Below are 12,411 nucleotides of genomic sequence, written 5' to 3' on the forward strand. Positions count from 1 at the left end.
GGCCACATACTAAAGTTCTCCTCTGAAACTTCTTGAGCCAGGCCCCCAGTTCAAATCACCCTCAGCATCACTGTCTTCCATGCTTCTACTAGTATGACCCAGTAAGCCCCATTTATGCCATTCCACTGTTTTGCTAATCCAAAGTCCCCAAATCAACATTCCCCCTAATTTGTTTTTTTGAGCATGGTCAGGCCTATCACAGCAATGCTTTAGTTCCTGGCATCAGCTTCTGTCTTAGCTAGGGTTTCATTGCTAAGAGACACCATGACCAAGGCAACTCCTTTTGTTGTTTGTTTTTTCAAGACAGGGTTTCTCTTTGTAGCCTTGGCTGTCCTGCACTCACTTTGTACACCAGGCTGGCCTCGAACTCACAGCAGTCCACCTGCCTCTGCCTCCCTGAATGCTGACATCGAAGTCTGGCCCCACAGTGACTCACTTCCTCTAACAAAGCCACATCTCCTAACAGTGTCACTTCCTATAGGCCAAGCATTCATACAGTCTATGGAGGCCAGACTTATTCTAACCACCACATACCCACAGATGAGATAAACAAATCCTTAAGAATGAACAAAAATGATAACGCTTCCTTAATTTCCCAGGCTTTTAAATTTGCTCTTTCCTTTCCTTTCCTTCTTTCTTTCTGACAGGGTCCTGTCTGTCGTAGAACTGCCTATGTAGACTAGGCTGGCTTGAACTCAGAGATCCACCTGTCCCTGCCTCCAGAGAGTTGCGATTAAAAGTATGGGCAACCATGACTGGCACCCTAGTTTGTTTGTTTGTTTGTTTTTTTAAACACAGGCGGGAAGTGACTGCTTGTCTCAGGTTCTGTCATCTCTAAGGAGGTCTCATGGCAAACTGGTGCTAATGACAAGATGTCTGGGGTGTCACATGGGTGTGACAACGTGTCCTTCCTGGGGAAAATGAGTCTTACACTGAGAGCAGTGTTAGTGCACTCTAGCAATGTTTTGGTAATATAAATTGCATATACATTTAAAACACACTCATAGATTTTATGAGTGTTTTGCCTGTATGTATATATGTGTACCTCCTACATACCTGGCGGCCTCAGAGGTCAGAAGAGGAGGGCTGGATCCCCTGGAACTGGAATAACAGATGATTTTGAGCCACCATGTAGGTCCTGGGACCAAGCCTAGGCCTCTAAAACAGCAACAAGTGCTCTTAACCCGAGTCATCTCTCCAGCCTCTCACCAACACAATACTCATTCCTGTAAATGATGTAGTTTCATTGTATTTCATTAAAGTGACCCTGACCTTCTCACTTAAATGTCTTAGTAGGCTGTTCACTTCCTGTGTGTTTCTGTTCTGTTTTTCTTGTTCTTCAGTATTTTGGTAAATGGTCTTATTTACACCTAGGTGCTGTTCTATGTACGTATCAGAGTTAAGATAAGAACTAACATAAACTCCTTTAAATTGCAGTAGTAGGGTATGGAAAAGGGGTTTGAACATACCAGCATACATGGGATCACTCCCATGTGCACATCATGGTGAAAGGTGCTATAAAAAAATACAAAGGGCAAAAAAGGACAGGGAGCAACAGCGAAAAACGCACGGGATGCTACATCGCATAAGGCAGACAGGGAGGACCTCTCTGGTCAAGAGATTTGAGAAAGCACCTTCTTGAAGAAAGTAAATAAGCCATCCACAGAAATGGAAAAGAATTCCAGGCAGAAGAACATGGCAAGAGGGACGTGAGTTGATATATTGAGTAAGGAAGGCGAAGAGGAGTTAGGGAATGGGGCAGGAACCACTGAGGAGTGTCCTGAGATGGCTTGGGGGACGTGGGAGAAGCAAGTGACTAGAACCTGAGGTGATGAGCACTTGCTGAGGAACAGAAGACCCTCCACGTTCACAGACTCAGCTAATCCTGGCTTGGAAAAACAAAGCCTCTTGGACTCAATCTTGCAGAACACTCCAAAATCACCAGAAACTGGTAGTGGTAGAACATGCCAGGAATCCCAGCATTTGGGAGAGGGAGGCAGGAGTTCAAGGCCACCTTGACTGCATGAGATCTTTTTTTTTTTTAATTGACCTATCCAAATTGGTCTGGGAAACGAGGAGTTCAACAGATTAGACCACAACATAAGGAAATGAAGTTCATTCTCTTCACAAGGCACCAGAGGGGGTTTAGAGGGGTAGAAATGCCGTTGAGCTGTGGCTCGCTGGGAAATCGTGGGGCAGGGTCTTTCACTGACATGAAGGCATTCTATGAGCTGACGAGGCACTAGGAATAGGGTTCAAGCTTAAGTGACGGTGTCAACATTGGATGCTGAGCAGTCCATCCTTTCTCACGCTGATCTTTAAAATTTTTTCTTTATGTTTATTTATTGTGGGTCTGTATGCATTTGTTTGGGCTCGTGCGACATGCATGTGTACGGAGTCGGAGGATAACTTACGGGAAGTCTGTTCTCTCTTCCACCGTGCAGAGGGCAGGCTCTGGTCATCAGGGTTAGTGGCAAGTGCCCTTAGCCACTGAGTCATCTTTATCTTGGTAAATACTCAGCTTCTATGCCTCTGACCTCATTAAGGCCAAAGTTTGTCATGTTAAAAACATGTTTCAAATGTACCCTGCTCACTAGAGAGCTCAGTTTTTGAAGTCAGAATAGAATAACTTTTGAAAGAAAAAGAATTCCTCATTTTCGATGCAGTGAAAAGCACTTCTTTGCTTAGATTTTGACCTAAGGACATCAACAAGTTATTCTGAACGGCCATATGCTAACCCCTGAAAGGCTTTTCTACTGACCTGAGCTAACAGCTCAAGCAAAACTCCAAGTCTTCTCTTGTAGGAAAGGTTTCACTTCTAGGTTAAAGTCTGGCATCACTTAGAACATTCTGACTCAAGGGGAGGAAGCCCCTAACAGGCCCCAGAGCAAGTGAGGGCACACATTCTTTGTGAATGGGGATATCTTATTCCAGTCTTTTTTCAAATAAGTAAAAATCCTATTTTTCCCAGTTGGGTATCATTTTTCCCTTCTCTCAGGCCCAGCGTTACGCTCTTCATCTGAGACCAGATTAAGAGCCATCTGAACCTTCTGCAGAAAGACAAAGGTTTCCTCCAAGACAATAGGCATAAAATACAAGGGAGTCTGGTGGACACCTGAAATGCCAGCACTCTGGAGACGGTGACCAGCACACCCGGAGTTTGATGTCAGCCTGTGCTACATTAGTGATCCTATCTCAAAGGTAAGAAAAATGAGAGGGAAACGCAAAGGACCCTATTTTGTGGTTTTATGCTTTTGTAGAGAAAATCTAAGTGATGACAGGCACTGCTCCACCAATTCCTGCTTGTACTTTTAGAAACAAGGGTTTGTCCACACAGTAACTTGGCTGCCTACTCTGCTGAAGGATTCTCTAGATGGAAGCCTACCTAAGTTAAAGGCTCCAGATTTCCTGGGCAATGTAGAGAACTGAAAACTAGGCAGAGCAGAGCAGAGCAGAGCAGAGCAGAGCAGAGTGGGGTTTATTACAGAAAGATAGTTTCATCATTTTATATCTTCAGTATAAAAGGGAAGTTGAGGATGTTTGAAGAGTTGTATTTTGGCTGGGAGAGAAAATATTTCTTAATTGTCTTTCAGGCCCAAATCATGTTTTCCAGGTTGACCTGTACGGTTTGCTTAATATTGTCAGTTGAGACATTTAATTAGGCTATTTGATTTCTAGCAATATCAGTGACAAGTAGAGGGGAAACATGAGGTACCAGCAAGGATGAACATTAGGTTACTGATGTCTTAATATGAAAGAAATAGGTGATTTTATTACTCCTACTGAAACAACAAAACCCTCAAGGCCGTGAGAGCTGATGCTCCCCTCTGGGTGTCCAGTGTTCCATCAGAATTGCTCTCTTCCATAGAGTACACACTTCAGAGCCCTCTTTATGTTCTGGCCCCTGCTTCCTCGAGTCTGTGTGAGACTGTCTCCTCGGCAATCCTTCCTTCCTTCTGCATACAATGGCAGAACATGGAGTGTCCCATTCCCACAGGTGGCTAAGAGCTTTCGGCAACCACCAAATAAAACGGAAAAGACTCAACTGTGAGCCACATCCAAAACACAACTTTAAAACTTAAGGAGAGTTGGTCTTGTGTACCTCATTTTACCTCCTTCCCGGCTGGATACCTGCTAGAAGGCCAGAGACCTCTGAAGAAATGGCTGGCCAGCTGGCTTGTTATAACCCAAGGGCAGCTGTTCTAAATCTAGGATACACAAGTTTCCATGGTAAAATAATTTATCCTAAAAAATTAAACCATTTGTTACCTTAGTTTGCAAATACAGAGGAAATGCCAGAAGCACAAATTTAAAAAAACTATTTTATTATGAAATACACAGTGAGTGGAAGAGTACATGTTACAAAAATTACAAAAGAGAAAAGCAGAGACAAAAGGGTTAAGTACCCATTTGTATGGGCTCCATTTTGAATAAAACAGACGAGGCTGCCGAGGCTGCCGGGGCACAGCAGTCTGTTGAAAGCTGTGTTCCTTGGAGTAACCCTCTGGTAGAAAAGGACTAGTAAAGTGTCTAAGTGTGCTCTAAATTAAATTACAGCATCTCCAGGCCAGCTTCCACAGGCGTGCTTAGGCAGGGATCTGTGAGAGACCCGACTGCCTGTCTTGCTGAACGAGCAAAGCTGCGGGACTAATTGTCTTCCCCACCTTCCACAAGGCTTTGTTCAGGTGACTGTGGAATGTGGTGTCAAAAACCCCATTCATTTCTGCTGCAAGCTCCCTCAGAACAGACACTGTGCACTCATCACCGGCATTCAGAACCCGCACAAAGAACTTGCTCCATAAGTCACCGTCTTTTAGCCTAAGAAAATATAAAAATCATTTCTATCAAGTTCAGGCAGATGAAAATCGGAATTCTTTCTCAGTTTAGCTCAGCGGTCCATTAATGTGCCAAAGTGATGTAGGGTAATACCAAGAGTTCTAAGGCTGGGGATCGTTCAAGCACTCATTTGAAAGCTCAGGGAGGAACTCAAAAACAAGTCTAGCACGGTGGTGTTGAAGGCACATAAGAGAAATCACATTCCCTCACCCAAGCCCACGGGTCTCTTCTGTATACCAAGATGCAGTGACACCTGCTAGCGCTTCTCTACAGTGGTACCTGCTGGCTTTCCTCGACAGCACGCCAGGAAGTGACATCACTCACACATCAGGCTCTGCCATCCTCACGGTTCTCTGGATCCTGACCTCGATTAAAGTGACTTGCTTTCTTATTCTTTTGTCTTTTCTCTGAACACACCTACTATTGTGGAGGGCTGAGAAGGGACACCCACCCCAGCTATTTCTGATTGTGCTGACTATCACTAGCAGGTCCAAAGCCAACTGGAGATGCCTATTAACCCTTCAGGTCTGAAAGCATGCTTCAAGCTATTTCATTAATGTATTTATTTTTGTTTTGGTTTGAGACAAGGTCTCACCATGTAGCCCTTGCTGGCCTTGAACCTCTGCCTTCCCAAGTTCTGGAATTAAAAAACAGATCAGGCTCAAACCTATTTTAAAAATACACATGAGAGACAAATGTGATTGGCCAAGTTCTGAATCAAATGGAGAAGAAAATACAACTTAAGGTTTTGGAGAGGAAAATGGGGAAGGAGCATTAAATCTTCAACACTGATTTAAAATTAAAACAAACCTAATAATGGGCAACAAGTCATTACCTGGTGAGCTTATGCTGAGAAGCCATTCGCAGCACATAAACTATCTAACAGGCTCACAAGAGGCCTGAGAAGTGCTGATGTCCTGAGATAGCACTTATTTTTGCTCCGGGAGATTTTGTTCTATGGTTTGGTTCTACCTACTCATTTAACATATGATAGTCTAAAATCAGTATATAACTTGGAAACTTAACTCTCCTTCCAAAGATGATTAACTTTTGATAAATACAGCTGTGAAAAAGCCTAGCACCAGCCGGGAGTGGTAGTACACGCCTGTAATCCCAGCACTTGGGGAGGCAGAGGCAGGTGGATTTCTGTGAGTTTGAGGCCAGCCTGGTCTACAAAGCCAGTCCAGGACAGCCAAAGCTACACAGTCAAACCCTGTCTCAAAAAAACAAAAACAAAAACAAAACTAGCACCAATTGGTTAGAGAATTATTCTTCTAAAATGTTTCTGATATCTCTAAACTAAGAACCCTCCATACTCCTATATATGTCGCGGTTCTGAAAAGTCTGTCTTATTTTCAATCGGCAACTCCTGTGCCCTGCACCAGGTCCCCTGCAGAGAGAAGTCACTGGGATCACGGAACTTGGTTTAGAAAAACTAAGGTTACCTTCTACAGCAGGGGCCGCTGAAGGGAGGGAGACTATCAGGATGGGCAGACACCCTGCCAGGTCCAGTACTTACTCAGAAGTATTTTGGCTCAGTTTCCACAGTTGCCCATCCCAGAAGACATCCAGGTGTTCCTTGAACAACAGTAAGTGAGCTACGTCTGCTATACCCAACAGATCCACCTGAAATCACAAAACGCTCCATGAGCCAAGGCCGTCTCTGCCTGTTATCAACTTATTTACATAAGAGTTGAAAAGTGTGGCAGAGCTTAACTGTTCATTTTATGACACATTTTAGTGGATGGTCCTTTATCTTTACAGGATGGGGACAAGCTCCTCAAAGAAAAGATCAGAGATAACTTAAGGGATTATTATTATTTTAGCTTTTCGAGACAGAATTTTTTTTTTTTGTCTGAGATAGGGTTTCTCTGTGTAGCCTTGGCTGTTCTAGAACTCACTCTGTAGACCAGGCTGGCCTACAGAGATCCTCCTGCCTCTGCCTTGAAGGTGTTGGGATTAAAGGCATGCACCACCAACTCCAGCTTTTTTTTTTTTTAAGAGCCAAAGACAACAGATGATGTGGATTACCAAATTACATCAGCAAAGCTACTATCCTCGCATGGACTCCAGCTGTGAGCTACTGCGGCCCACGTGGCCACTTCAGGTACACGCCACATATCCGGTCCACAGACACCTTATGTCTAGAGCTAAGCCAGAAGATGTTTGCATAAGACACTTTACGTCTGCCCTAATGTCCTTTTTATGTATCACTGCATTTACTCTTCACAGCTCTGATGTCTAAAGAGCAGAGGCTGCTATCCTCACTGCAGAGTGAAAAGCAAAGGGAATAAGTCACAGGGCATGACGTGGATGGTGAATAACAGAGATGGCCTGAGCACCTAAGTCACCGAGTTCCGTATTTACATGTGTATGTTTACAGTTCTTCACGGAAAAATGGTTAACTGTAAGTTGCATGGTGATACACTACTTGAAAACTAGGCCAGCTTTTCTAGGCAAGTCAGTGCCAGGAAATACCAGCTCTCACAGCTTGTCTGGCATATTTGTCCAGGCTTGCCTTCCACTTACCTGATAGGGAGAAGAACAGTTCTCCAGGATCTTTTGTCCTTCCAGGATCTGTACAGTCCGAAAGCCGCTGTAGGCAAAAGCATCCAGCTGCGCCCTCAGGTCAACACTGTTGGAGAAGTCGACTATCTTCACAGCGGGATCGTTCTTACTGCAATCATAGGGATCGTGGATTCTGAAGCCAGATTCAAGAGGAGATAATAGAAAGAGGCTGTGAAAGCAGCTGCAGAGCTGGCCCTTTTTTTTTTAGTTCTCTTTTTTTAAAATAGGACTGCAGGTGTGTCTTAGCCTTGGCAACAGTGCCCTCCAGTGGTTAGTTATGAAAACGCACACATAGAAGTAATGGCAAGGGCAGCCCAAAGGGTTAAGATGGCTTTGGTCACACAGAATCTCTCTAATCTAAACCACAGCGTGTGGTCACCACAGAACATCTCAAGTTTCTATACCATGTATGCAGCAGGCATTGTCATTAGAAGTAGGCTCTGCCACACACAGGAGTCAGAGCCCTTCTTGTTTACTGTAACAGGTGGGCTTTCCAAGTAGCAAGGGACCTACCTCTGAAGTTTAATAAAAAAGTTTATGAGGTTATTTTCCAGTGAACTGCTACCTATATCGTGAAGTTTCCTGTTTCAATGAAACCAATACCATATTTTACCTTACTTTTTTGGTAACCTTATCTCTTACTTTCTAAGAAAATACTTCAAAACATAAACTTACTATCAATTAGTGTATTTCATAAAATATTCGCTATGAATATCCAGAAACAATTTGCTTGAGGGGGGAAATAGCCTTTTGTTTCCTTTCTCCATCAGTTACCTCCAGTTCCCCACTGGTACCAAGAGAGGCTTTACAAGACATGAATCACACACCTCTGTAGCAGAAGGATTTCGGAATGTACAGCATTTCTTTTTGGCATAGATCCAACTGAATTTTGCTTTTATAAACTATGATCACTTAAAACATTTTTTCTAAGCTCGAGAGAATGCGTCACAGATTAATACAGAAGCATAACTGTTCTCTAGCTCTCTCTCAGCTGCTAGCGTTGCCATGGGCAAAACCTTTCTCTTCCTCCTCTCCCTCTCCAGGCACCAAACCCAAGTTATTAATCACGTTACCACTGAGCAGTCTCCCAACCCCTCGATCTCATTTTCCTCACAAGTTACATACACAATAAACAAAGCGCTTCAAAAGCCTCTTTCTTGGGGGTAAACATGGCTCAAAGGTTAAGCGCATTTGTTGCTCTTGCAGAGGACAGGGGCTCAATTTCTAGAATCCACATGGTGGCCTACAACCACCTGTAAGTCCAGTTCCACGGGATCCCAGGCCCCTCTCCTGCCCTCCACTGGCATTAAGCGTGCATGTGGTGCGCATCCACACATGCAGACAAGCACACATTTTACGTATATAATAAAAAGGCTCTTCTGTATTTACTATCTTATGACTATATATACTCCTGTCCAATTTCTTAAATAAAAGATAATGTCCTTTTATATTCTTCCCGGTGCTCAGTTGGAGCCCAGGGCTTTACCCATGCAAGGCAAGCACCCACATGGCAGCTTTCAACCATCTGTCACTCCAGTTCCACCCGACTCCTACTTCTGTCCTTGCTGGGTTCCACGCATGCACGTGGTGCAGACATACAAGCAGAGAAAACACTCACACACACTTTTTTTTAAGGCATAAATATGACAATTACCTTTGTTTTCAAAAACAAAAAACAGCCGATGTAGGGAAATGAAAAGGACCAACCTGTTTCTTAGGATCAGACTCCTTGGACTCAAGTCTCCATGAACTATTTCGGCTCTGTGTAGCTTCTCTACGATTGTCAAAAGATTGTGAATAATCAACACTATTATTTCATGAGTAATGAATTCGCTGTGTTGAAGAAGATCCTGGAAACAGAAGGACAGCAAACTATTCCTCAAGCTGCCACATCCGTAGCACGCTCCCCTAGGACACCTGCTGTGCACATTTCCTTTTGTTCCCCACAGGAACACAGCCTGCGCCCCTGCCCCAGCGTAAGCTCTGAGGTCTTCCTCCTTAAGACTGTAAGGATTTAATGAGACTGGATGAAGAGCATGAAGGAAAGGTGAAGGTGCTTGCTGCCAGGCCAGAAGAGCGTTGTGATCTCTGGTGGACACAGACAGAAAGGACTCCTGCAAGCTCTTCTGATAATCACATGGATGTGCATGTTCATGTATACACACACACACACATGTAAATAAAGTAAAACACTAAAAAATATTATTTTGGGGCTGGAGAGAGAGATGGCTCAGAGGTTAAGAGCACTGGCTGCTCTTCCAGAGGTGCTGAGTTCAATTCCCAGCAACCACATGGTGGCTCCCAACCATCTATAGTGAGATCTTCTGCCCTCTTCTGGAGTGCAGGTGTACATGAAAACACAACACTGTATACTTACAACACATAATAAATAAATAAATCTGTAAAAAAGATATATTATTTTGTAGCTGGGTGTGGTGGCACACGCCTGTAATCCCAGCACTTGGGGAGGCAGAGGCAGAGGCAGGCAGACTGCTGTGAGTTTGTGGCCAGCCTGGTCTACAAAGTGTTTTATTTAAACAAAACAAAACAGAAAACTGGTAGCAAATCCTGAAGAATACAGCAGAGAATAAAATGATATATTATGTCTGTATTTTAAAAAGGTTGCAGGGGAGGCAGTAAGGGCAAGACAAAAAGTCCATTTTGCTTTGAATAAGATGATGCTTATTCTAGTTAGGTGACTCATTCACTGCTTCCTCCCTCTCCCCTCTCAGGATAAACTGTTAAAATACCAAATAGGTACACGATCAAAGCCACTCTGAAAAGAAGGCTGGGAATGCAGCCCGGCGGTAGAGTGATTGCCTAGTCTGTACTGGGAGCTGGCCCATCGTCAGCACTAAAACCTAACCAGCCAATGAACTGTCACTTGAGAAGAGCCATCGAAACGGTTAAATTTTAATTGGCTTTGTCTTTCTCTAGAGATGGTATGTTGGTGAACACCGGTAATCCCAGCACTCAGAAGCCTGGGATAGAAGAATGAAGAGTTTGAGGCCAGCCAGTCTCTGCACTTACCACCAAGGCTGCTGACTTAAGTTTGAGCCCTGGAACCATGTGCTCAAAGGAGAGCTGACCTGTAATTATCCTCAATTCCCACATACGCACCATGGTGCGCGCGCGCACACACAGAGTGAGTGTTAAATAAATAACAAACAACAACTGGGCTACTTCTTTTCTCTTTTTCTGAGGCAGGCTTTTTCTTTGGGTAGCCCTGGCCGTCCTGGAACTCTCTTTCTTGACCAAGCTGGCCTCAGACTCACAGAGATCAGCCTGCCTCTGCCTCCCAAGTGCTGCGATTAAAGGCGTCCGCCACCACTGCCTGGCTGGTCTATTTCTGGATAATTGAGAGGAATTTTGTATTAAATATCTTAAATTCTTAATTACATTTATTTATTAGTGTGTGTGTGTGTGTGTGTGTGTGTGCGCGTGCGTGCCATGATGTGAGAGTGGAAAGAAGAGAATTTACAGGATTTAGTATTCTCTCATCACAGTTTGGGTCCTGGGGATCATACCTAGGTCAGACTTGCCAGCAAGTCCCCTCCTGTTGAGCCATCTCACCAGCTCTGTATTAAAGTCTTTCATAAATGTAGAATAAATTTGTTTAATTTTAAATTGTATGTTTTTAGTATGACAAACCTGAAGGGTGGAACAATTTATATATTGGTACCAAACGATATGGCCATCTTGGTACTGACAGCAGCTGGAAAGCTGATCATAATCCTCATTCAGACGCTCCTTTAACTTGAGGTTGATATAAAAATCCCACGGGATAGGTTGAGAAGATGCCTGTGAGACATAATATATAAAATGTAAGGGCAATTAGAAGATGGGGTGATGGCTGGGAGATTGAAAACCCAACTGGAGACATGATCTCACCACATAGCCCTGAATTGGCCTAGGGCTCTCTATATAGACCAGGTTAGCCTTGAACCCAGAGATCCACCTGCCTCCGCCTCCTCGAATAAAAAGTGTGTACCACCATGCCAAGCTGGAAAACACGTGTCTTGGTCATAAAGAACAAAATCGCATTAATTGTAGGAAAGTGAACTGTGTTAAGTAAAATGAGCCAGACAGAAAAGGACAAACAGGCTCTGTTTGCTATCATACACAGAATCTCAACTACCCGTGCATGAAGGCAGGAAGGAACTGTAAGGAGGGCAACGGCAGAGGGACTAACTCAAGTTTAGGCTAGCCTGCTCTACATATTGAGTTCCCGACCAGCCAGGACTTCAGGGTGAGACCCTGTCTAAAACAAAAACAACAAACTACGGTTTTAAATCAGCCTGAATCTACAGGTTGTATGGTGCAAGACTCAACCACGGATGGAAAATACTTGGGGTGTGCGGTCGTGCGGGTCAACAGCACACGATAAGTAACATGGCTTGTACATTATGTCAGGTATTATGAGTAGCACGGTGACGACTGAAAGCATATGGAAGGGTGTGTACAGGCTGTTTGCAAATACTATGTCAGTTTATATAAAGGGCTTGAGCACCCTCAGGCTGAGGTCTCTGGCACGGGTAGGAAGTGTCTTAGAAGCAATTCCCTGCAGCTACCAAGAGACAAATGCACTACAGAAAGTAAGACAAAGGAGAAGCTACAGGAGGAATAAAAATATTTTACTTTTGTTTGTGTGCGGTTATGTATGCCCAAGGAGAGGGTCCCTCAGAAGAGGGGCTCAGATCCTGGGGAGCTGGAGTCACAGGTCTTGTGAGCTGCCCAGCATAGGTGCAGGGAAGAAGAGAGAGAGAGAGAGAACATACAGGAAATAGTGTAGTGAGAATCTTGGTTTCTTTAAAAACTCAGCTGTTATGTGATTATTGTTTGCTTTTTTTTTTTTTTTTTTTTGGAGACAGGGCTTCTCTGTGTAGCCTTGGCTCTAATGAACTCACATCTTAGTTCAAGGCTGGCCTTGATCCATCTGCCTCTGCCTTCCTGAGTGCTGGGATTACAGGCATGCACCGCTGCACCAGGCTGTGGTTGTGTTTTTGT

General features: G+C 44.0%; 1 protein-coding gene across 4 annotated transcripts in view; it reads right to left on the bottom strand.

Moving 5' to 3' along the window:
• Positions 1-4,308: 4,308 nt before the first annotated feature.
• The window catches only part of Bub1b (BUB1 mitotic checkpoint serine/threonine kinase B), a 48,802-nt gene continuing 40,699 nt past the window's right edge, over positions 4,309-12,411 (bottom strand). For 3 of the 4 annotated variants that reach the window (XM_055603797.1, XM_055603813.1, XM_055603789.1), the window contains exons 19-23: positions 11,056-11,205; positions 9,112-9,254; positions 7,366-7,537; positions 6,356-6,462; positions 4,309-4,818 (exon numbers count right to left, since the gene is read on the bottom strand). In XM_055603797.1, the coding sequence (XP_055459772.1) occupies positions 4,587-4,818; positions 6,356-6,462; positions 7,366-7,537; positions 9,112-9,254; positions 11,056-11,205 (804 nt within the window). In that variant the 3' untranslated portion in view covers positions 4,309-4,586. The remainder of the gene's footprint in view (positions 4,819-6,355; positions 6,463-7,365; positions 7,538-9,111; positions 9,255-11,055; positions 11,206-12,411) is intronic. The other variant, XM_055603805.1, reaches the window with a different exon arrangement.

Source organism: Psammomys obesus, unplaced genomic scaffold (genome assembly GCF_907164565.1).
Source record: "Psammomys obesus unplaced genomic scaffold, mPsaObe1.curated_primary_1811, whole genome shotgun sequence".
NCBI lineage: Eukaryota > Metazoa > Chordata > Mammalia > Rodentia > Muridae > Psammomys > Psammomys obesus.